The sequence below is a fragment of the Anastrepha ludens genome, chromosome 4, assembly GCF_028408465.1.
Source record: "Anastrepha ludens isolate Willacy chromosome 4, idAnaLude1.1, whole genome shotgun sequence".
Taxonomy (NCBI): Eukaryota; Metazoa; Arthropoda; class Insecta; order Diptera; family Tephritidae; genus Anastrepha; species Anastrepha ludens.
In genome coordinates this window covers 12,236,690-12,261,914 of record NC_071500.1, presented here as the reverse complement: position 1 = coordinate 12,261,914, position 25,225 = coordinate 12,236,690, and the positions used below count along the sequence as shown (strand labels likewise).

The following is a 25,225-nucleotide window of genomic DNA, read 5'->3' as shown; positions in this document are numbered from 1 at the left end:
CATTTGTGGAACAAAATCAAGACGCACACCACAAATAGGAGGAGGAGCTCGGCCAAACCCCCAAAAAGACCTCTTAGTGTCGTTGACTTATTAACGTCTGATGCTCAATCGAAATTGAGCATATCTTTCATGAATTTGATAAATGTTTCGTCATTTTTCACGTTTGTGTAAATGCAACTTGATCAATTCCATTGCGATTCCATTTACCTCCTTCTCTATATCCATACAAAATATCTATCAAACAAATAAAATTAAAATTTTGTTTTGAAAAATGCAACCATTCCATCATTATTTTCTTATGACGTTGTCACGTTAAACTATCGTCAGTAAACCGACTTTACAGACAACCTCTTTTTTTCACTAATGCACTTTCGTGCAATACGATAACTTTGTCCATATAATCGAATCGGAAAAGATTTATGTACAGATGTTATACGAATTTCGAAGGGAATGATCTGTAGAAAGGACAAATCGAAAAAAAATTATGACATCTTGATTAATTTTGATACGAATGCAATTCCACATAACCACAATAATTAAACAAATTAAATACCAAGATGAAATATGCTTTTGACTCACCAACCACCTAGCCGCAGCAGCATAGCTTCTTTCTTTTTCACATTGCTCAACAGTGTCTAATTTAGCTATCTTTTTGGTTGATTGTATCGTTGCCTTCCGATCAGGGTACCAGGTTGACACCATTTAAACCATCTTCTTTAGACTTTTGATCGGTTTTTCCATGTAATGTTATTTAAGAAATTAGCCCGCTTTGGCTTCCACTTAGCCTTAGCCTTTAGTTAGACCATATCTGTCTTGCCTATTCGCCATTGCATGGTTGTCGTCGACAATGTTCGTTGCTTTCTCGGGGGCTCCGCTACGCAATATTCTGGCCAGCTGTTTTTGTTTCATTTGTCAATGATATTTGTTCTTGCTGCTCGTCAGTAAGATTTCTGCTTTATGCAGATGGCGCTAAAACTTATTCGGCGAGCGTTAGCTCTATCAATTCTGATTTGATGAAGATTGATTTAGTTAACTTGTACTGTACCGGGTAAGTGAATTTAAAAACTTCACTGTTATATTTGATTCGAAACCCTATGCTCTGCTTGCTTTTGTTAGGTATCATTACTCCGATTTATCCGACCCTTATACGCATTTGTATACGGCGTTGTACAAAATCGAGTATGCATCCGTCATGTAGCCTCCGTACTACACGTGTCATGTTACTAGAATTTAACGATTCCCGAAACAATTCTCTTAATTCGCGTTGGGTAATTTACGCATATCGGATCCTATCTCTACCTATGAAGTGTCATTCGTATTGATTAGCATAAAATCATTACAGAAGAGGAGAATAATCTTACTTTCGTCTATCACTTTCGATTTGATCAGTGGTGCTGTTGATTGTCTCGTGCTTCTTTAGAGGATTTTCCTCAATAATTTTCTGGGTTGGTCTCTCAAAATCCCTTTTTGCTCGAAATGCTCCTATAACTAGAGCTTTAATTGAGTTTAATAAAATCTCTAAATTTATTGAGATAGATTTTTCATGTTCAAAATAGCGTCTATTGAATTTTTTGAATATTTATTAAAAATTTAGTAGTTTATTTGTACTTAGTTTTTAAGTAGTCTCAATTAGCGTTCAAATATATACATACATATTCCAGCCTATAGGCATTTATTATACTCATTTGCTTAATAAATAAATAAATAAAATCAGTTAGGTGCTAATCAAGAAGTAGAAGTGAATACTAAAGTCAATAACGCAATTTAAAGCTTAGTTCATCATTTTCTTCCTGATTGGAGCAATAACCGCATAAGGGGGGCCTCTTATCAGTGACTTCAAAAAAAGGTGTTTTTTCTCAATTTTTTTTCGAGGCGAAAAACGCGACACACAGGAATAATATTTTGCATTTATTTGAAGGCATGATTGAAGAGTAATAAACAATTTTTTCACGTCATGGGACGCCTGGCAGATGTGAAACATCGTGTGTGTACAAGTAATATGCATATAAGATAATATTATTACAGGAATCAAATATAGCCTAATGAAAAAATGAAGTATTACGAATTTCTTACAAAAAATGGTAACTTTATTTAATAACCATTTATTTACATGTGATATCAAAATTCGATATTAATATCAAGCCACAATTTAAATATTTTCATCTGTGACTTCAGTAATAGTTATATTCGATGTTTCCTCCGCCGGTATTACTGTGACGATTGGTCGATGATAACTAAAGTACGTTACAAAAGTATTGGATGAAATATTATCAAGATATCTCACAAATACAGCATCTATTGTTGTTCCATATTTGGTAGTAGATTCTCTTGGATTGTTGTTGATTTGCAATTGAAATTCTTTTTGAATGCTTTGAGTGCTGAAATTTTTTGAATTTTCAGCTGGCGCAAAATTAATCATCCAGTTTTGTATTTGAAAATTATTAATATAAATAAAAGAAAAAAAATTGAAAAAAATGACTTTGAGTTCTGGAATTTTTTGAATTTTCAGGTGGCATAAAATTAATCATCCAGTTTTGTATTTGAAAATTATTAAATAAAATTAAAAAAAAAAAATTAAATAAAAAAATGACTTTGAGTGATGCAATTTTTTGAATTTTCAAGTGGCGCAAAATTAATCATCCAGATTTGTATTTGAAAATTATTAAATAAAATTTAAAAAAAATTAAATAAAAAAATGACTTTGAGTGATGAAATTTTTTGAATTTTCAAGTGGCGCAAAATTAATCATCCAGATTTGCATTTGAAAATTATTAAATAAAATTAATTAATTACGCCCGCCATTGCTTGTCTGTTTTTATACAGCAGCTCTACACTTCACAAATTTCAATTATGATTGACGTACTGCACTATTTGTAAAAAATATAAATAATCCGATAGCATGATTAATTTTTAGTCACTTTGTATGATAATCAAAATGTGTCTTTAAAATATGCCTTCCTCCATAGGCTTAAACTTTTTATTCAATTTCACGAATTTGCTATTAAATAAGTTTGCACTTTTCATTTCGAATTAATAAAGCAATAAATTTGGCATTGAAAAATAGTTCCACTTGGTTTAAATAATTGAGTAATAAAACTTCTTTCTGCTGTGGCTCTGTTTTCTGTGACCTTTTGATATTTTTCAACTCAAACTCTGACCTTCGTCATTTCTTCGCACAGAGAGCGCGCCTCAAAGGTGCCCACTCTAGCCAGTGTTCCAGTTTCCCATGAATTATCTGTAACCGAATTCCTATTATCTACATAGCAAATTACCGAACACATTCAAAAACACATAACGCACCAACATTTACTAAGCACTCACGAGCATCCAACTTGCCGCATGGCACACATACTAACACACTTTAACCCACATCATTTGTTAGTTGTTCCTTTGAAATTGGCTTAGCACTTCTCATACTACTACACACGGCAAGCGTCGCCACGCCAACGATTCGGTTTACAAGTGAGCCAATACATGCTTCACATCAAAAACAAAATGGCGGACATATGAGAGATCTCGCACAGATTGCGGTCGTAGTTTTCACCTGAAACACAAAAGAAAAATACTGTTTTATTCAGAAGGCTATCCCGCATATAATAGAATACTCTTGTATAAAAATATGAAAAAAAGTCGATTTTTTGAAGCCGACTGGTAAGAGGCCCCCCTTAAGCGTTTTTAACCGAGTTAAACAAAGCAGGCTAGTCATTTCTAGCGTCAGTTGGACACACCAGATAAAGCCAAGTCCTTTGCCACCTTATTTTTCCAACGCAGAGAAGGCCTTCCTCTTCCTCTGCTACCATCAGCTGGTACCGCAACGAATACTTTCAGAGCCAGAGCGTTTGTATTCATTGGGATGACATGACCCAGCCAACGAAGCCGCTGGATCTTTATGCGCTGTTCTATGAGCCGCAGAATCTTTAAAGCTTAATTTCCTTAGCTAATTTGTCTGTTTGGATACAGTTTAAAGTTAAATTTAGTGTTCTAAAAATTGAAATTATTGAGTCGAGGGAGATATTTTAGAATAAGAAGATCTTAAGGTGATATAGCTCTGAAAAATACGTATCCGTTTGATCAACGCGTAACTTAAATGAAAATTCGCGTTTGAAAACCTAAGGATTTCAGATATTTTAATTGTCAAGCGCTTCTAGTACTAGCAAAATGACCATGCATCCTCTGTTAAAAGTTACTGCGGGTTTTTAGTTATTTTTTATTATTTTGAATTTCGGTTGTGGTTTAGGTTTGTTTTGTATTTCTGCTTCTACTCAGCCGGATTCGCATATTTAACGCATTAATGGACATGTTACAGTAGTCATAAATGCATGTCCCGGTAAATTGTATGCAATTATTGCGGTGCCTTAAGTGGAAAATCGAATATTTAAACATTTTTGTTAAACATAAAATACATGGCAAAGCAACATTAAACACTGACTGGGAGGTCAACCATTGTCAACAGGCATGCAAATTTACCCAGAGTATATGCGATCATACAATGAAATTAGCAGAAAACTGAACAAAAAAAAAACACACAAAAAAAAAAACAGTGAAGCAAAACCACAAAACCAAACGAACAAAACACAAGCACACAAAAAATGTGCCACTCTAAAGGAAATACGAAAAATAAAATACAAAAGTGGCATTTATGTACCATACCGCCATATGCCAATTTAACTGCTCATATGCGCGCGCTCCGTCAGAAATAAGTACAAGTGTGTGCATGTGTGTATGGATGTATGCCTGTGCATAGTAGCTGTGTGCAGCATCAGCCATTAAATGGCTACCCAGCTCAAGCATAAATGCGCAATTTCAACTTATCGTCACACCGAATAGTGAGAGAAATCTCAGAAATGTTTTCACTTCTAATTTGGGTTAATTTCCTTGCAACACCCAATGTTAATGGCAATAGCAGTAGTTGCCCACAATGAGGCATGGCCAGTTACATTGTAAAGTGCGGATATTTCTAGCGTATTTCAATTCACACACACACACACACACACACATGCAGTCACACATGCACAAACTTATGCTATGAAAATGTTTGCTCGCAAGTAAGAGACTTGCAACATTGCATGCCAAAGACTATGCGCGTTTATGTGTAGTTGCGTTAAATACTTTTGGCCAAAATAGGCACAAAACTCTCGACACTAGACCACAAACACTTCGCGCAACAACAACTTGCAATATAAAAAAAAAAACCAAAAAAAAGAAAACCGAAATATGTACAAACTATGTAAGTATAACTACGACAACCCTGGCAATGTTTACATAGGCACAGGTTGTTAATAGGCATAAGAAGCTACTGCGACACGTTTAAAAATCGTTTACAATTTTAGCGCACAATACATACAAACAACAGAGCAGAAAAACAAAAAAAAAAAAACAATTAACAAAATACTCGTAACGACAAATACCAATACGGGCAACAGAAACAACAATGAGCAACAACAACGTAGCAATGAACTTGACGCAGTACGCGTTGCCTGCGTTACTGCTTCTGTTGCTGGTGCTGGTGGTGAAAAAGAGCACAGAAAGAAATGTTTGAACGCGCACAATAAATGGTCAACAATGTCGTTTGCTGCAAATAGTCCAACAACACTCACATTCAGCACTAAACTCAGCTGCTGCTGGTGGCTCTTTTACGGTTCCTGCTACCAAATGAAGTTATTATGCCATAAAGGCACACGGCGCATTGTTCAAGCGTTCATCGATGCCTAAGTGTGTATGTATGTATATATGGTGCATGTATTTCAGTTGTGCATGTGTATTGGTGCATTAGTGCAAGTGCAGCTATATGGCACTTGATTGACATATCAGTGAACGCAGGTAAGCAATAAAACTTTGTCGTGGACATTGCACAGAAATGCGTATTGTCGGCCTGACGTATGCGCAAGCGCAGCGCAGTGAGTTGATTCGATTATGCACTGCGCTGATACATAAAACTATCTACTATGGCGCATAAGCAAAGTCAAAATAAAGCCGGGCATGAACTCATTAAGCTATGGTTTAAGAAAAAACTGTCGAATTTGTAGTCGAGAATTTCCCCTCGACAAGAAGGACGCATAGAGCTAACGGATGAGGAAGTAAAACCAAGAATATAAAAAGAAGTAACACCAAGAAATGTAAATAAACTGAAATGAGTTAAAAAATTCGGTAATATAAGAAAAGTTTCATAGGAAACCCCAAGTCATACCTAAGAAAAGCCTAATTGAAAAAATAATAATAAAAGAGCCGAAGGCCCTAGTAGCCAACGCTTATCTTTAGTGGATCAATTATTTATAATTAGTTCTCATGTTAATAAATAATTAAATAAATAAATACATAAATAAATTAATAAAAAATATTAATAAAAGAAAATGTTTGCCGATATTAAATAATTTCCAAGCCGAGCTCATATAAGACAAAACACGCCAAAAATCAAAATAAATTTCAATTAATAAATAAAGAAGAAATTCACTAAAAGAACCGTCAAAGCAGCAATTTGAACCAAAAATAATTTAACTCAATCCAAAATATAATACTAGCACTAAAAATAAGGAGCTACCTAAGCAACGGTACAGACAAGCACAGTTCCATGTGGAGATACGCCTTTAAGTCGGACTACTATTGTGGGCAAAAAGTAAGGTGAATTTGGTTGTAAAATGAAAAATCTTTATTTATTCTTGTAAATCAATTCCATCCCTTTCAAAATAATCCCCTCTCGATGAAATACACTTATGCCAACGATTTTTCCAATCCCCGAAACATGCCAAATAGTCCATTTCCGTTATAGCCATCAGCACCTTCTTCGATTCAGCTTTTATCTCCTCAATCGACTCGAAACGCGTTCTCCGGAGTGGTCTCTTGAGTTTTGGGAATAGCCAGAAGTCACACGGAGCCAAATCAGGCGAATACGGTGGTTGCGGAACGATATGCGTGGAATTTTTGGCGAAATAGTCACGAAGAACGAGTACAGTGTGAGACGGTGCATTATCGTGATGCAAAAACCAAGAGTTGTTGGCCCATAATTCTGGTCTTTTTAGACGAATTGCTTCACGTAAACGACGCATAACGCTCAAATAATATTCCTTATTAACAGTTTGGCCAGGTGGAAGGAATTCATAGTGCACCACACCACGAAAATCGAAAAAAACTGTCATCATGACCTTTATTTTTGAACGACTTTGACGTGCTCATTTTGGTCTGGCTGATTGGTCGGTTGTTTCAGGGTCGTAAGCATAAATCCAAGTATCATCTCCCGTAATGATGCATTTGAGTTTGTCCTGATAGTCTGAAAGCATTGTTTCACACACATGAACGCGACGACTTTTTTCCAAGAAATTGAGAGTTTTCGGTACCAAACGAGATTTGACTTTTCGTAGGCCCAAATGGTCTTTCAAAATAGTTTTCACAGATCCTTCTGATATTCCGATCATATCAGTAAGGCCTTTAACAGTCAACAGTTGAAGTCTTTGTACCACTTATAAACATTTTTCTGCAACATGGTCGAATCACCACCTGCTAAACGTTTCCGCAGCCGAAATTTCATTCCGCAAACAAAATTTGATGGCACTTCTCTGCTCAATCAAATCAGACATTGTAAAAATCGAAAAATACACTCTTGGTCGTTTGGTAAACACACTCATGTTGCGAAGATAATCTCGCGAAGTTTGACAAATAAATTCACCTTACTTTTTGCCCACAGTAGTATATAAACTCAAATAGTGATCTTACAGGCGGTAAAATAACCAGGCGTTTTGTGGATTTTCATACCGCCATTCAAATAATCTATACTAATATTATAAAGAGGAAAACTTTGTTTGTTTGTTTGTTTGTTTGTAACGAATAGGCTCAAAAACTACTGGACCGATTTTAAAAATTCTTTCAGCATTCGAAAACTACATTATCCAAGAGTAACATGGATTACTTTTTATTTTGGAAAAAAATAGGGTTCCGTAAGATATTTGGATTTTTCGGACACAAACTGAAAAAAATCTTATATATAAAATAAAGTCAACTTTTTGTGTGTGTTCGCTAACCGGCCGTGTCTGCACCGAATTAAACCAAACTTACACACAATGTTAAGAAGGTATTGAAGATGGTTTCCGTATAGTTTGGATACCTATTGGTGGATTGGGCTCGAGATATAGGTCAAAACGTGGACCCGGGTAACCTTCTGATGTGTATGTACAATATGGGTATCAAATGGAAGCTGTTGGTGAATGCTTTAGTTCAGAGTATTTTTCATGCCGCTCCGTGACTAGGGTCTCGAGATAGAGATCAAAACGTGGACCCTAGAATGTGTTTGTACAATATGGATATCAAATTGAAGCTGTTGGTGAATGCTTTAGTACAGAGTATTTTTCATTCCGCTCCGTGACTGGGGTCTCGAGATATAGGTCAAAACGTGGATCCGGGTAACCTTTGGTTGTGTATGTACAATATGGGTATCAAATGAAAGCTGTTGATAAGTGCTTTAATACGGGGTAATTTTCATACCTATTGATGACTAGGGTCTCGAAATATATGCCAAAACGTGGACCCGCCATGTCTTTGCACCGAATTAAACCAAACTTATGCACATTGTTAAGTAAGTATTGAAAATGGGTTTCGTAAAGTTTGGTTGTAATTCGGAGCAGTGGCAACGGCTACAGCGTTCTTTTGAGCCAGCCATAATGTCGCTTACTTTTTTAACGCTTGGGGCGGAACTGAACTGTCAAATTGACAGTGTGAGTTACAATGTGTCAATATTTCTTTCTGATTTGGATGCCATAAGGAAAAAACGTAAGTGCAACATGTAAAAATTGTTTGTGAATTTTTTTGGAGTGGATTTTGGAACAGTGAATAATTTCTTACGAAATTTGAGAATTTAATGCGAAATCCGAATGAAATTATGCGTTCGTGGAAAAAACAATTTTTTTCGTTTTTTTTTTTTTTGAAAAATATAAATCGATAATGGTTAAAAAAGCTCCAATGCTTAATAAAACATATAAGTTGAAACGAAAAATTCATGGATGATCAGGAAAAAAGACGATTGTTTATTCATATGCGTTGATTTGAAATTTAAAAACAATCTTCTTTTTTCCTGATTTTCAATTTATATTTTATATTTACTCAAAAACAAATAGAAAAACAAAAAATATTGTTTATGCCAAAGCGCTTGAATAAAGAATAAAGAAATAAATAATATGAAAACCATATATTTTCTGTTCTAAACCATATCTATTCTATTTTAGTGTGCCCAGCGAAGGGGGCCGGGTTTGCTAGTCATTCATATATTTACGTAGTACATGTGTACACACAAATATACGGTTGAAGCAAATATATGTCAGTTTTTTTACTTCGCCTGGAAAAGTTTATATAAATTTAAGAAGAGTAAATAGAACTTATTTTATATCAGACTTCACGCAAAAAAGTCATTTGCGCCTGAACACATAGCTGGGTTAACGCGGAGGGGAATAGAACAGTTCTCTTCTCCTTCTCTGCTTTTTCGTGCACGACGAAGTGTATGTATCATAGATTGATGTTGTTGTTTATGTGTAAAGGGGAGCGCATCTATGCAAATGCAGAACGGAACAACGACGCGCTCAAACTTTCTTTCTGATCTGATTTTCAAGCAAACAACAAGTAAGTATTTTTTCTCCAGAGAAAACCACGTTTTTAAAATTGTTTTCTGATAAAAACAACCATTTGAGTAAATATTTAGAATATTTTGCATCTACAGGGTGGCGCACGAATCGTGCTACAAAAACAAAACGTAATAACTTTTTTTCTAATCAATGTATTTAACTTTTTGTTTTTTTATTGTATAGATAATTCAATTTTATTTTATGTAACTAATTAGTTTTGAAAATAATAGAACGTAAATGACCTCCATGCTCATTCACGCATATGCGACACCTGATGAGAAAATTGTTCATTGTGCACTGAAGGGTTGAAGTCGGGATCGCCTCAATTATTGTTGTGATGGACTGCTTCAATTCAGTCAAATTACTTGGTTTTGTTTTATACACCTCTTGTTTGAGATAACCCCATAAAAAAAAATCTGGTGCAGTGAGGTCAGGTGACCTTGGGGGCCAGCGGAAAGTGGAATTTCTGGATATCAATTTATTTCTAAATTTTCGTTGGAGCTCCTCCATAACCGGTCTGGCTATATGTGCAGTTGCTCCATCTTGCTGGAACCAAATGCTGTTAAAAGGGATACGTCTTCGCCGCAGTTCTGGATAAAAAAACTCCTTCAACATGTTTAAATAACGGTCCCCATTTACAGTCGCTGTTACACCGTTTTCTTCGAAGAAGTATGGCCCGACAATGCACCTTGATGAAACTGCGCACCACACTGTGACTCGTTCTGGGTGCAGTTCCATCTCATGGAGTATTTGCGGATTTGATTGACTCCATATACGGCAATTTTGCTTGTTTACATTGCCGTTTAGATCAAAATGGGCCTCATCAGACATAAACAAGCAATTTATGAAGTTGTTGTCTTCTTCGGCCATTTCAATAATTTTTTGGCAAAATTCCAGGCGAATAGGCAAATCCAGAGGGTTTAATTTGCTTGTGATTTGAACTTTGTACGGAAACAAGTTTAAGTAATCATGAACTATCCGCTGCAATGACCGTCTGCTAACTCCAATTTGCGCCGACAAGTTACGAGTCGAAACTCTTGGATTTGCCTGAATTGACGATGCTACAACCGCGATTGTGGCTTCGACCCGAACATGGGGATCTCGATGGTACGGTCTGCGTGCGATGCTTCCAGATTCAGCAAACATGTTCACCAGCCTCATTATGGTCCATCTGCTCGGGGGAGTGCCGCCAAACTCCCGCCTAAATTCCCTTTGGACGGAAATGATGGACTGCAAAGCATGGTATCCAAATCCTCTTTTCGGTATCCCAAGCCTCCATTTTTTGTAAATCTAAATACTAATCTGCAAAATAAAAAAAATAAAAAAACCGATTACTCACACAGAAAAAAAGTTATTACGTTTTGTTTTTGTAGCACGATTCGTGCGCCACCCTGTATTTGATAGGAAACGAAGATTTACTGAAATATTTAAAAATTCTCACGCAAAATTGTTTCAAAATATTATATTATTTGCCACGATAAAGCCGGAAAAGAAAGAAGAATATTGTATACCAAAGAGGATTACAATAAAAAAAGTAATAAAGTGAATCACATCAAACGTTTTTTAATTGCTACTACTATTCAAAACTTCTTTCATTACTATTCATGCGCGAGAATTTTTATAAAAAGCACATAGTATTTTTCGGCTTAATTTAATTAATTAATCTAGATTTTTTTAAAGACGACCAGCAGAACGGACGGGTTTTCGCTAGTAGTATAATAAAAAACAAACAAAAATAACAATATAGTCGAATTTGTACCAGGTTCTTAGCTTTATTGAAATTGTTACTAAAGTTGGTTATCAGCAAATTAAAATCAAATGCAGTAAAAATGTTTCATTTTCAAGCTATCAAGAATTTAGATTTTGATATAATGCGCCTTAAATGACGCAACTTTCGTCGGATTGGTTGTACATAGTTGTTGTTCTACTTCAGAAGAAGGGAGGCCACATTCTACAAATAGCAATCACTTCGTCTTTCACTCTTATGAAAAACATGGTTTCACAAATCAATCGCATTCAAGCAATTTATTCCAACTGAATACGCTAAAGATACAGTTAGTTTTTTTTGCCTGCGCATATAATTCCATAATATTTTTTTAATCACGGCAGCCATATGACTCGCGGGCGCTAAGGTGAATCCTATCTATGCAAGTGCAAGCGCATTATGTGTCAATACCTTTTTACGAAATGGAGCATATAAAACAGCAGACATACAGCCGAGCCTTGAATAGTTAAGAGGGATACAACGTTCGAAAACAAGTCTCCGAGCACACCGCTGTTAATGTGAGCAAGTCGAACCGATGTTTCATGATTTAACATGAAATTCGTTACGCGAAGGCTTTTGAGGTCGTTTATTTTTCAAACTTCCACTTTCTCAAACTTAGGAGCAACTGATTCGCTACATTGATCGAATTTGAAAATGATCGAGTTCGTTAGTAGCTCGACACTCGCAAGTTTTTAGGTGCGTTAATTTCAAATCTGATATCAGTGTTTTAGGCCCCAAATAGCAAGTAGAGTATGCCTAAGAAATTACTACAGACTCCACCCATTCTCTACACTTCTCTCTAATGCTGAAAACAGTGAACACCGCACGGAATCGCAGTCCCTTACCGTGCACAAAAACTCACCCCCGAGAACAACTGTGTTCTTTTAGTTACATATTTACACAATACATCGGTTTGTGTGTGTATGTGTTTGATTGTATCTACACAATGTTGCCATTGATATTTTTGCTTACACGCTTTTTCACACATCCGCGTTATCAGTTAAAGTTTTTCATTGTTTAATAAACCAAAGCCAAAAACCAACAAATGCAAATAGTTCATTTATCTATAATTAACATTATTCAACAGTATTTTTAAGCTACTTTAACTAAAATTATCATTTTTCTAAGTTTATTTTGTAAATAATTTCGAAATGTGCTGCTTGGCAACACTGTGTGGTGAGAGAGCAATCAGCTGAGTCGGTATTACGGGATTTTTTTAACAATCGTGAAATAAAATCTACGGTACTACGATACGGAAGGAAGGAACTTTTCATTTACATGGGGTTCTCATTAGTTTGATCGGAACAGCTGAGTCGGAATTGCGTTTACGGGCTTCACTGTTTTCAGCATAAGACATCTATCAACGTATGGATGTACATACATTACAAACTAAACGTTCTTGCTTGGCTTAATCTAGTTATTTACCAAGACTCTCCGTTGCCTGTCTAACTGTCAATATGCCTATGCCAACAAATGCCTGTCTGCGTATTTATATATTTGTCTATTTGTATGCCATATGCTTTGTTTATATTTTTGTCGTATTGTTTGATTCTTTAGTGAGTCAGTGTGTGTGAAGTTGTCGCTACGTGCTACAAATATCTTCCACCTAATATTTGCTACTTTACACATACATACATACATATGTAAATTTGCGCATAACCAAGTATACACAAACGCAAACGACCACCTCCACCACAATTGAGAATGGCTTGCTGAAAACACAAATGAACAAATGTACGAGTAGTGGTATAATAAGTACCCTACAAGACAGTGCTGAGCACTTTCGACAAAAATTCCAACACATTTATAAGTATTTCATTAGTCTCTAATAGATGCGCATTATCAAAATAGCATATACAACATTTTTTTAATGGGGAAATCAAATATTTCATTTGATATTCTTTTCCCCTGTGCGGTGTGAATTCTATCTCTCCAGTAGCAATTTCATATACGTGAAAAATATATCTACTGTACCTTAAACGCCAAGGCAACTCATTTATATGCTTATAATGCGGCTGCTGTGAAAAAAGTTCTAGTGTGAAATTTGGCTGCTGTTGTTGTAAGGTCGCCATAGCCGAATGGGTAGATTATTGGCTAAGACTTGAAAATTCGTGAGTTCGAGTCTCCGTGGATGAAACACCGAATTGGTGTGTAAAAGTGTTTTAATGAAAATAAAAAAAATATTGAAAGTTCGCGAATTCAAATCTCAATGAAAACACAAACATACATTTTATAATTTCTAAGAAAAACAATTTAACGAAACTCCTCAGTCTGATTACTTTTTAACGAAAATTAGGAGTTATTGAGGAGTTTGTGCTGATAACTTTTTGATGAGGAAAATGAGTAGTTTAGAGCATAGTAGATATAATTTTCAATTATAAGAAATTGTTATTGGTAAAAGAGAGATAGAATATCACACCGACAAGGGGAAACTATCAGAACTTTCCCATGGCTAGAACAAAATTGTGTAGTTGGATGAGGATAGTAATGATGATAATATGAGTGCTTATATGATAGTCAGCTGTCTTGTAGGGTATATAAGCAGTTATTTGCGTATCTGCTTTTCTAGCAAGTCGAATGTACGCTTGCATGAGTATATACATACATACATACATATAAGTAGGTATTTAAGTAAGTGGCATCCAATCAATAACTATGTAAGTTTATTCAGTTAGTATTGATTGGCAAATAATTTAAAAGTTTATTCAAGTAGGTATTTATGTAAGCGATGCCAGTCAAGTAGAAGTCGCCTAGCAAAATATTGTGGGACTATCCGCTAAAAAGGTTATTCCGGGGTAATTAATTCCAAAATTTTGAATCACTTCTTCGAAGTACGAATAGTCACAAGACTGAGAGAAAAACCTAAATACGCACTGCACTCGCACATGACGACGATGGGATAATGTAGCTTGAGCCAGCTGTAGCTATGATAGACTACAGCTTGATATTCTGAACACGCCGGTGCGAGCCCTTTCTCGGTCAAGTATATACATTTTTCCAATAATATTTGAATGTAAATAAAATCCTGGATAGTAAAATTTACACAGACGAAATTAGACGAAAGAAAATACAGTTTTTTTGCAGCGGCAGTAGTCGCATGATCTTTTGCGACTTATTCCGGACATATCCGGGACAAATCCAAATATGTGCCCTCCTCCATATGTAAAAAGTGTCACCCATTCATTAAATGTTTCTCCGTCAGGGGCGAATCATCCAGAAATTTGAGCTGCTTAACAGTTGTGTTTCTTATAAATAAAAAATAAGAAACTATGATATTAATAAAATTGAAAGAAAGTGAAAGAACCTAAGGAACAAACTCCTTCTTAAAATAATTTTTTGAAGTTTGAAGAATATTCTAAAAAAATACCACTGTTAGTTAGGTTTTTACATAATAACTACATTTTAAATTATGAAGCCGATATAACCGCCAATCCGAAAGGATCTTCATAAAATCGAGATAAAACCACAAAATTCCATGTGCTTTATTTCTCAATGGTAAACGTTCTAGTTCTGCAAAAGAAGCGGCAAACCTCTTTGCCGTGTTTTTTTTAATTTAATTCCAATTTTATTCTTCCAGCAAGTGATTTTGGGTTTGCATATGAAGGGAATCGGTCTGTTGACTTTGGTTCCAACTTGTAATCTTCGAACGACATGGCCAAAGGTATTGCTAAATTAAATCATTCCATAAAAACACGCTACCCTGGCTATATAATCACGGCAGATGGTGGAATAGATGAAGTTATCAACTACAGGCTAAACAAAGTATGAGCGAGTTCGCAAATTTCCAGGCGATAATCTTTCGTCAACAAGTGCCTCCGCATCATCTGCTGAATATTCTGGTCGACCAGAAACCACCATCAGCAATGACGCGCTGTGGAGACCAACGAATGATGCGCCCATCCTATGGCAAATCAAATGCAGAAAGTGTCGATGGATAGTTCACACGCTTAGAAAACCACAAATTGGCATCACGAGAATGACATTGGGCTGGAAGCCACAAGGGAGCAGAGGTCGCGCTCAGACACAGATTACTTGGAGAAGGGTGCGTTGGTGCGCAAGCCAGCAGATGCCGATATCACATGGGACGCTGCAAAAAAAACATAAAGAAAAGGGGCAGGTTTACCGAATTTACAAATCTTTATACCCTTAAAGGGCTCTACACATAATTTGTTCGTTCTAGAATGGAATATATATACATATATATATGACGGGTCGATTTAAAAAAAGCTCATTGCTCTGTGAAAATCGTATTCTAGAGATCAAAATAAGATACTTTGCCGAAGGAACCATACCTCTAAAACGAATTCTGATGTCTCCCAATTTGGGTCGAACGAAAAATCCCACTTTGACCCATTTAGAGTGCTCCAATCGAGTCCAAATGTATAACCGACCCCCACTCACTTTGGACGGCCGATCCACCCATGCCAGTGGCACACCCCCTGGAACTCCCCTGGGGGTTCTCCATACAATCATTTCAAAATATCACGATTTTTGGCCTTTACATGAGAAAAGAAACTAAAAAGTTCGACCCAAATTGGGGGACATCAGAATTTGTTTTAGAGGTATGGTTCCTTCGGCAAAGTTTCTTATTTTGATCCCTAGAATATGATTTCCACAGAGCAATGGGATGTTCTTCCACAGTTTCAAGCCGACTCCGAACGGCAAATGGTTTTTATAAGGAGCTTTTTTCATGGCAGAAATACACTCGGAGGTTTGCCATTACCTGCTGAGTGGCGCCCGCAATTAGAAAACACTTTTTCTTCAATTTGGTGTTTCACCGAGATTCGAACCTACGTTCTATCTGTGAATTCCGAATGGTAGTCACGCACCAATCCAAGCGGCTACGGCGTTCTTAAATGGAATATGCATCTTTAATTTGGAGGCCTTGATATGACTGCCACCTTTTTGATATGGCTGTCATATAACGCGAATCGAACGTAGCCACAAAGTTTTCATTGGCTTTGCTCTACGTTCCCTTCGTTTTTCTGGCCCCACACTCTCATTCTATTCTAGATGCCTGCCTTTGAATTTGAAATCTGCGCAGTCTCGGCGATCTATTTTGTCTATGTATATATTTCGTCTTTGATATTATTCATGTTGTTGTATGATTGCCCCATCCTTCTGCAGGGAATCTAACTTAATACCACATCTCATTGTCATGCGAGGTCTGGTCCAATTCAATATTATCAACAAATCTTTTGACATTGACTTTGCTTCCTCTAAAAAGACTTTCGCGAAACTTCTTACCATAATTATGCTTTCAACTGATTGATTTATTGTGTTTTAATATTTTTTCCTTACTTATTAAGATTATTTATTATTATTATAAAACATCTGCATTAGTTTGTAACACATTTTGTTTTTGTTGATTAATTTTTCCTTCGAAAAATAAATAAATAAATCAAAGGTGTGAAAGGTTTGAAATGGAAATTTGTCGAATTTTTGTAAATCTTGCGCAAAGTTTGAAACTTTAATTTATATGGTATTTGTTTTGGAGGGATAGAAGCATAATTTTATCAAAAAAAAAATGTAAAAACAAAAAAGACGCAGAGAAAGTAGTCAAAACTGCTTAAAATGTGCTGCCACTGTGATTCTTACGCGAGCTGCATATGAACCTATAAGTTCGTACGCGCTTTGTCATTAAAAGTATGGGTGATGATGCTAATTTTATGAATTGCTAATTGTGCCCACACAACCAATACGCATACAAACTACACGCACCCACTTATCCACCAGATGGCGGCTGATGCCAATAACTGGCAGTAATAAGGGGATAGTCAACAATTAAGTAGCCAACGAGGAACGAAATATGATGCCTTCAACAAGTCACTGTGGCTACTCATCAAACAGTGTTAACTAGCTAAAATTGCAACCAATTATACTTGTACTCCTGCACTTCCATGCATATGTATGTGTATATTTATGTTACATGCAAAGTGGACGTCTCTAAATCGTCGTCGCTTCCTTTTAAATTTCGCTGTGATTACAGGAAGCTTGGAAGTAAGAAAAATGAGCGCGCGAATGATGGGTGATGTGGTAAGAAATTGTCTTTTAATTTAACTAATTGATGACCCATCACAGCTACTCAGTAATGCTAGCTGTTATTGTTGTTATTAATATTTGTTGCTACTGTTGCGGCTCTTGATGATGATTGCGCTTTAATGTACATACATGCCCAGACATATACATACAGACAAAAATATGTATAAGTAGTTGTGGCTACTGTGTAATGGGCTTATCAATAATTGTTTGCATGCCAGTAGCTGGTGTTGCAACTGGGGCCTGCCTGTGTGTGCCACACATGCAATTCACAAGAAAATGTTCAGCCGCACTTTATTTTCTAAAACAGTTGTAAGCATTTTTGTTTCTTTTATCGTAGCTTTTTTACTGAAGACTCCTACTTAAGCAAAAAGCAATAATTATATCAATTTGCTGCCGTTGCTGTTTACAACCTCTTTCCACCTATCGACCAATTTGTTGATGCCGTTCTGCCAAAAATCGCCTGGTCTGGTGACAAAAAAGTTGTTAAGCCAGTTTTTAAGGACCTCTTTGTCATCGAAGGTAACGCTCTACATAAGGTTTGACAGGGAGCGTAAAAGATGGTAATCGGTGGGTGCAAGGACTGGGGAATACGGCGGAGGCTGAACGACCCCTTGGACCCATGTCGGTCAGGTCTTCTCAGTCGAATACCCGCATGCACGTGGTGTAGCTGAGCATTGTAGAGCTCCTTGTTGACCGTGGCATACTTTTCCAGTATTTTCCAGAGCACCATACCATCGCAGTCCCACTAAACACATATCATGATCTTCTTTGGATGAAGATCAGGCTTGACTATCGGCTTTGGCGTATCTCCTGCAGCCACCCACTCCTTTCTTTGCTTCACATTGATGTATGGGTGCCACTTCTCATCTTCCGAGGCGTCTTGCTACAAAAAGCGCTGTTTATGATTGCGAGTTGCTCGATGGTGGACGAGATGCTGAGAAGCAATTTGAAGGCGACTTTCTTTGTCTTTTCGTTGAGTTCGTGAGCCACTCAGGCTCCCAATTTTACGGAAATCCCATTGAATGAAAGTGACTGAGAATCTTTTCATGATTGCAGTTCGTTTTTTCCGCCAATTCACGACTGGTTTGGCGACTATTCTTATTCTTATTTGAGACGTTCTTTAACGAATTCAGAAAGCCTGTCGCCACGTGAAGTCACATTTTTGAACTTTGCAAACTATTTCCGTGCTGTAAACTCGCTTATGGCACCTTCTCCATACACGTCACAAATGTCCCGGACTGCTTCGGCAGTTTTTTGAGCTCGGTGAAAAGCAAAGATGGGCAGGTGTCGAAGATATTGATTTTTACCTCCTGGGTATTCCAAATTGTAAGCCTCAAAACTAGTAAAAAATGAAGTAACTCAAAAATACGCGTACAATTAACATAGTTTTGTGGAGCAGAAAGAGTTCTATCGAATTAATATTTACCCTTTGCGAAAGAGCAAACAAATCGCAGAAAAATAAAAGAAATTATAAAAACGCTATGAACTTATTCCTCAACCCAATATATGTATATATATTCCAACTTAGTGCAGACTAGTGAAAGAGTAAAGAGTAATTTTGAAGTGTCTGGATCAGTGAAATCTGAGCTGAGTCGGCGCATGAAAGCGAGCGTAATATGCGAACTTGAAATTTAGTTTTGCAATATTTCTCTACATTTATTATATTTCCGTTCAGCTGCTACATACGACCTGTTATGTGAATAAAAGTATAATACCCTGGTACACTTTAGTGCGCGCGGATATAAAAAGAAAATCAAATACAACTAATCAAAATCATTTTAGCTGGAATGGTATGCTTAGCTACAGCTTAAATATTATAAAACTTAACACTCAATCCGCTTTGCGATAGTTTCAAATTAATTACGTAATGGGTATTATAGAATTAATCGCCTTTTAAGACTGTGCCAATATTACCTGCAGGGCATAAAAAGCGCATACCAACTGTGCGCAGCTATGCAAAATCGTCTGCCGGTCATGCATCATTCGCAGTTGGATGAGAGAATGACGACGACCAGCCACTTCATTGTTGGCCAAATGACCGAGCCGACGCTTTTATATGCGCGACCACAACGACGACGCACTGACTGTGAAGCGCAACTTGAACGTTAGCAATATTGCTCGTACATACTTCAATATGTGTGCAATGCTTGTTGTTGCTGTTGTTGCAGCATTTAGCCGCCAGCTATAGCCTACACAACAGTTTACATGTTGCGATTTATTTATGGTATGTTTACATATGCAGATTTGCTATTACGTGGATCACTACACTACTTTGTCTTGCGGTATTTAATAATTTCAAATTTTTTTCCTAGGCTTTTTATACCCGCGCGTACTACTGCACACAAGGGTATTATAATTTTGTGCGCATAACGGTTGTACGCTATATACATATCTACAACAAAATGAACAGCATGATGAGCGAGGTCGAGGTAGTTATTTGTGTCTGTCCGTTTGGCAGTCCGTGCGCGCAATAGCTCGAACAACAATTAATAGATTTATATGAAATTTAGTAAACAGATTAACTTTTGACCAAAATACAATAAATTGGCATTGAGAACGAACGAAATCGCTCATTAATCTTTTCCTTCCCTATATAACGGTTATTTGTTTAATGCAAAACAACCTGATATCTCTTTTATAAATAATAGAAAATTGCTAAAATTTGGTATCGATGACGAACTAAAAACAATAAGTGCGTTGCAACCAAAATGTTGAAAAATGGGCGGTGTCACGCCTTCTATCTGACGCATTTACGTGATGTAGCTGAGCAATGTAGAGCTCCTCGTTGACTGTGGCATTCTTTTCGAGCATTTTCCAGAGCACCATGCCCTCCCAGTCCCACCAAATACATATCATGATTTTCTTTGGATGAAGAGCAGGCTTAGCGTATCACCCACTTTATTTCTTTGCTTCCCATTGATGTTTAGGTATCACTTCCCATCTTTCGAGGCGATTCGCTACAAAACGCGCTTTTTAAGATTGCGAGTTGCTCGATGGTGGACGAGATGCTGAGAAGCAAGTTGAAGGCGACTTTCTAGAAAATTGCCAAAATTTGGTATCGATGACAAACTCAAACAAAAAAAAAAAATAATAAATGCGTTGTAAGAACCATGTTGAAAAATGGGCGGTGTCACGCCTTCTATCTGTATCTCAATGGCAACTTCATAAAACTTTCCCATAAACTTGCTGGCCACACATAGTGCCTCCCCCACCTCATTTAGACCCGACATAAATATTATTGTGATCGCATAAAAACCATGTCTACTTTTTTGTATTGAGACGAAATTCTCGACTATTCATCTCTCGCCTTCAAATTTTCATCAACCGCTGCGTTCAAAATAAGCAACTCCGAGTTTCTTAGGGTTACCAATCAGGTAGAGATTGCCTGTGAAGTGCGGAGAAGGAAATGGCAATGGATTGGTCACACATTTCAAAAGGAGCACATCAATGTGGCTAAACAAGCATTAATGTGGAACCCTTTTCAACAAGCAGGACGTGCAGTTGGAAGACCTCGTACAACCTAGCGAAGATGAACCGACTTCGAAATGGCAGCTCTTGGCTTAGCATGAAGCGAACTGAGGCTTATAGCGCAAAGCCGCACTCGCTGGCGATCTGGAATTTTTGACGCCCTGTGTGGAGCAAGGAGTTCAAGGAAAACATATATATATATATATATATATATATAAGGCCGGGTCGATTTGTGGGTAGGCAAAAAATCACCCATTGCTCTGTGAAAATCATATTCTAGGGATCAAAATAAGAAACTTTGCCGAAGGAACCATACCTCTAAAACGAATTCTGATGTCCCCCAATTTGGGATGAACTTTTTAGTTTCTTTTCTCATGTAAAGGCCAAAAATGGTGATATTTTGAAATGATTGTATGGGGAACCCCCCAGGGGAGCTCCAGGGGGTGTGCCACTCGGCCGTCCAAAGTTAGTGGGAGTCGGTCATACATTTGGACTCGATTGGAGCACTCTAAATTCGTCAAAGTGGGATTTTTCGTTCGACCCAAATAGGGGGGCATCAGAATTCGTTTTAGAGGTATGGTTCCTTCGGCAAAGTTTCTTATTTTGATCGCTAGAATTCGATTTTCACAGAGCAATGCGCGATTTTTAAATCGACCCGCCCTAATATATATATATATATATCTGCGGCTGCAAGCTCTCATTGTCTATGCGTTTGCTGCCAAAAATTAACAGTCAGCTCAAATTAAATTTTACTAAATTGCGCGCGGCTACCAAGCGTTCAGCCCGCACCGAGTTCAGCCCTACCTTACTTGCTTCTCTACAAAGGCACATGGTGCATATTTTCTTGCCTATTTAGTGGCGCCTATCGTTTGCGACGTTGTCTCAAATAGTTCCTGCTTGTCAGCCCATATGAATGGCAATGCTCAATGAGTGGATCTCCATGTAGAAGGTACTAGGCAAAATTATTATTATTCATTTGGAGCGATGAGTGGCCGAAGGGGGCGAGCAAAAAGTTGAACATGACTTTGATATTATTATGCCTTGCATATGTCGAACGCACGGACATAAATGGCAGCTAATAGTTATGGGCTACCGCTGGCACATGTGGCGCTACACTGTGAGAACGAAACTAAAGAAAGCAAAAAAATCTTTTTTTTTTTTACAATTTTATTGGTTGCATTGCTTAAACGTGACGAGCGTTGAGATGTTTATTGCCATTTTTCTCACTAATGGACACTTTCTTGTTAATATATTTGCCTAATTTTTGTAACTTTTAGTTGCTGTCCTGAGCCAACTAACAAATTTGCTGGCTTGGTAAGGCAGATCTTCCGCATTTGGGAACTCATCTCTGCGCTTTTTTGCTCATATCAGTAGCGTTTTTGTTGTTGCTTTCATTGCGCCATAAATCATCAGCTTACAAATAACAACATTTTATGCCCTGAACCAAAACAAATGTTAAGCTACAAATTAGCGTTGCTGGCACCGGTTAGCCACCGCAACCGCCAACACCGCGGCCTACTAATGCTGGCAATCAGGCTTGTGAAAAATTACACCAGAAAATAAAGCAAAAATAAGAAAAAAAAGAAATGTGATGCAAAGGACGGTACTTGCAAAATCCCAGCTTAGCAAGCACGCGAGTGGGCAAGCGGATCGTTGTCGTTCAGCCATTCACTCAGCGTCGAACACACCGAGCGGCTAAGCTGGCAAACAGCCACCCATTTGACCTAATAACAACATTAATCTGTGTTATTTTGGCGCATTTTGTTAATGCTCGCAACGAAACAACAACACCACCAAATACAAGCTGGATTGAAGTCGCCAAGCAGCAACAACAATAACAACAGCGAACGTGTATCAAGATGCCAGCTTCACTTTTTCTCATTTCTAAGTATATCTATTTTTTTGTTTTGTTTTGTTTTCACCGTAGTTGAACAAAAAAAGGGAGGGGGGACTCAACAGCGCTTGTTGGTAAAATGTGGTCAATGCAGAAAAAGAATAAATAAGAGAAAACGCGAGTAGGAAATAAATGAATCTTAAATAAATCCATAGAAATGGCACAAAGCACGACAGCAGCAACAGGTTGCTTGTTGCATAAACTGGCAGGCGAACAAGCGGAGGACAAGCAACAGCTACATGTGGCAGGCAGCGTATGTTGTATGCATTGTGGCAACCAGCAGGCGACAGGGGGTGGCGGTGGCCACAATCTCTGTGAATTTGCCTGCTGCAGCACATAAATTGCATTAGTCGGCAAATGAGGCGCTGCAACAACAATAAAGAAAACTGTAACCACACTGGACGTTAGTGCTTATTAGTGATGTTGCCCGTGTTACTCTCATGCCACAATGCGGCTAAAGGTAGTTCGTATGCTAGTTTTTAGTGCAGATGCTAAGCAGAACAACTGGCAAGCAAGCAAAAGAAAACAAAAAATCAAATTTAACGAGTGGCAGCAAGGAAGATTAAACATTTGCCAAGCAATGTGTTGGCTGCCAACACACTCCCAACAACCGCAGCAGCGGCAGCTATATTGCCAATGTGGCAGCAACATTCTTTTTTAGATGTTATTGCGCTGTTGGTTTTCTGCTGTTTTTATGGTACTCCTGTTTTAAGGCTGGTTTCGCTTACCGCGTAACCGCAGCTAATTTTCATTTACCACACTGAATTTATTTGCACACAAATTTATTTAATTTTTTCCTCTACATTACCCAATTTCTCAAGAAATTAACCTTTTTCGCAATATTTTCTTGCAGGTTGTTCGAAAGTCTATACGAAGAGTTCACACCTGAAGGCGCACCAGCGTATTCATACGGGTAAGTGGCTAAAACAAATACGTATACTTTAATATTTGCATGATTCCTCCTGAAAGGCGTATGCGACGCTCGGAGTCTCGGGATTACGTGGTTTTCAATCGCGGGATTGGCTTGTATTTATCGCGGGATTCCTGAAAATTTTAAATATCTATGTATACGACACTAGGGGCCCCAGGATCACGGTAATTTTCGAATCCCGTACATCCAGGGGTAGGCTTGTATATATTTTCGTACCCCGATTTTTTTAAATATCGAATTGAAATATGTAAACCTTTTCGGTTTTTGACAAAATTTGATTGCAACAAAAAATTTCACTGAACATGGCTTAATTTATTGCGTTGGCAACTAAGGAATTGCGGATTTCACTCATGCTGCAGTTGAATTTTTAGGTTTGCAGACGTAGTATAAATGTAAAACACATTTTGCTATTTGATAGTTGGCAATTACACCGCCAATCAGTAAAAAAATACCAGTCTAACGGTTAGACGTGATAGAAGTGAAACCTTCCGTAAAACAAACTGAGACAGAATGAGACGAAAGCAGCATTAGGAGCGGGATAATTATAGCACCGCACAAAGAGGAGACGGAGAATAGGGAACGCTGTAGAAATGTCTTCTATCTCATTCTCTCGCGGGCTATATACTATAAGATCTATATGTATGTCTCTTTTTAGTGTCGCTTTTTCGTTTCATCGAGTTTCAAATCACTCCCAACGATTCTAAAGAAGTTTTCACTTCAAAAAGTTTTTTGATCGGTTGCATAGTTTTCGTTTGGCGTTCATTGAAAAATGGAAAATCAAAAGGAACATTTTCGGCATATTTTGCTTTTTTTATTTCCGCAAAGGGAAAACAGAATCGTAAGCTCGTAATAAGTTATATGGTGTTTGTGGTGACGAAGCCTTTAAAGAACGGCAACGTCAAAATTGGTTGCCCAAATTTCGTTCTCGTAATTTTTCACTCAAGGATGAAAAACGCTCTGGTCGTCCAGTTGAAGTTGATGATGCTCTAATCAAAGCAATAATAATAAATAATAATAATAATAAACGTGAGATTACAGTGAAGCTTCATGTATCACATACATACATTGACAATCACTTAAAACAACTTGGCTATGTTCAAAAACTCGATACATGGGTTCCGCACGAACTGAAAGACGCGCATTTAACGCAACGCATTAACAGCTGCGATTTGCTAAAGAAACGTAATGAAAATGATCCATTTTTAAAACGACTGATGACTGGCGATGGAAAATTCACGTTATACAACAATATCAAGCGGAAAAGATCATGGAGCAGGCCAGGTGAACCAACCCAAACAACATCAGAAGCTGATATTCATAAAAAGAAGGTTTTGTTATCAGTTTGGTGGGGTTATAAAGGAATTGGCTACTTTGAACTCTTACCTCCCTACCGAACCGATCAATTCTGATGCCTACAATGAACAACTAACGAAATTAAACAATGCAGTTGAAGAAAAGCGGCCCAAATTGACAAATCGAAAAGGTATTGTAATCCATCATAACAATGCAAAGTCACACACATC

General features: G+C 37.4%; 1 protein-coding gene across 1 annotated transcript in view; it reads left to right on the top strand.

The window, feature by feature from the left end:
* LOC128862023 (dendritic arbor reduction protein 1) overlaps positions 1-25,225 on the top strand; it is a 129,720-nt gene that overhangs the window by 17,690 nt on the left and 86,805 nt on the right. The window contains exon 4 of the mRNA XM_054100419.1: positions 23,625-23,684. Coding sequence (XP_053956394.1) covers positions 23,625-23,684 — 60 coding nt within the window. The remainder of the gene's footprint in view (positions 1-23,624; positions 23,685-25,225) is intronic.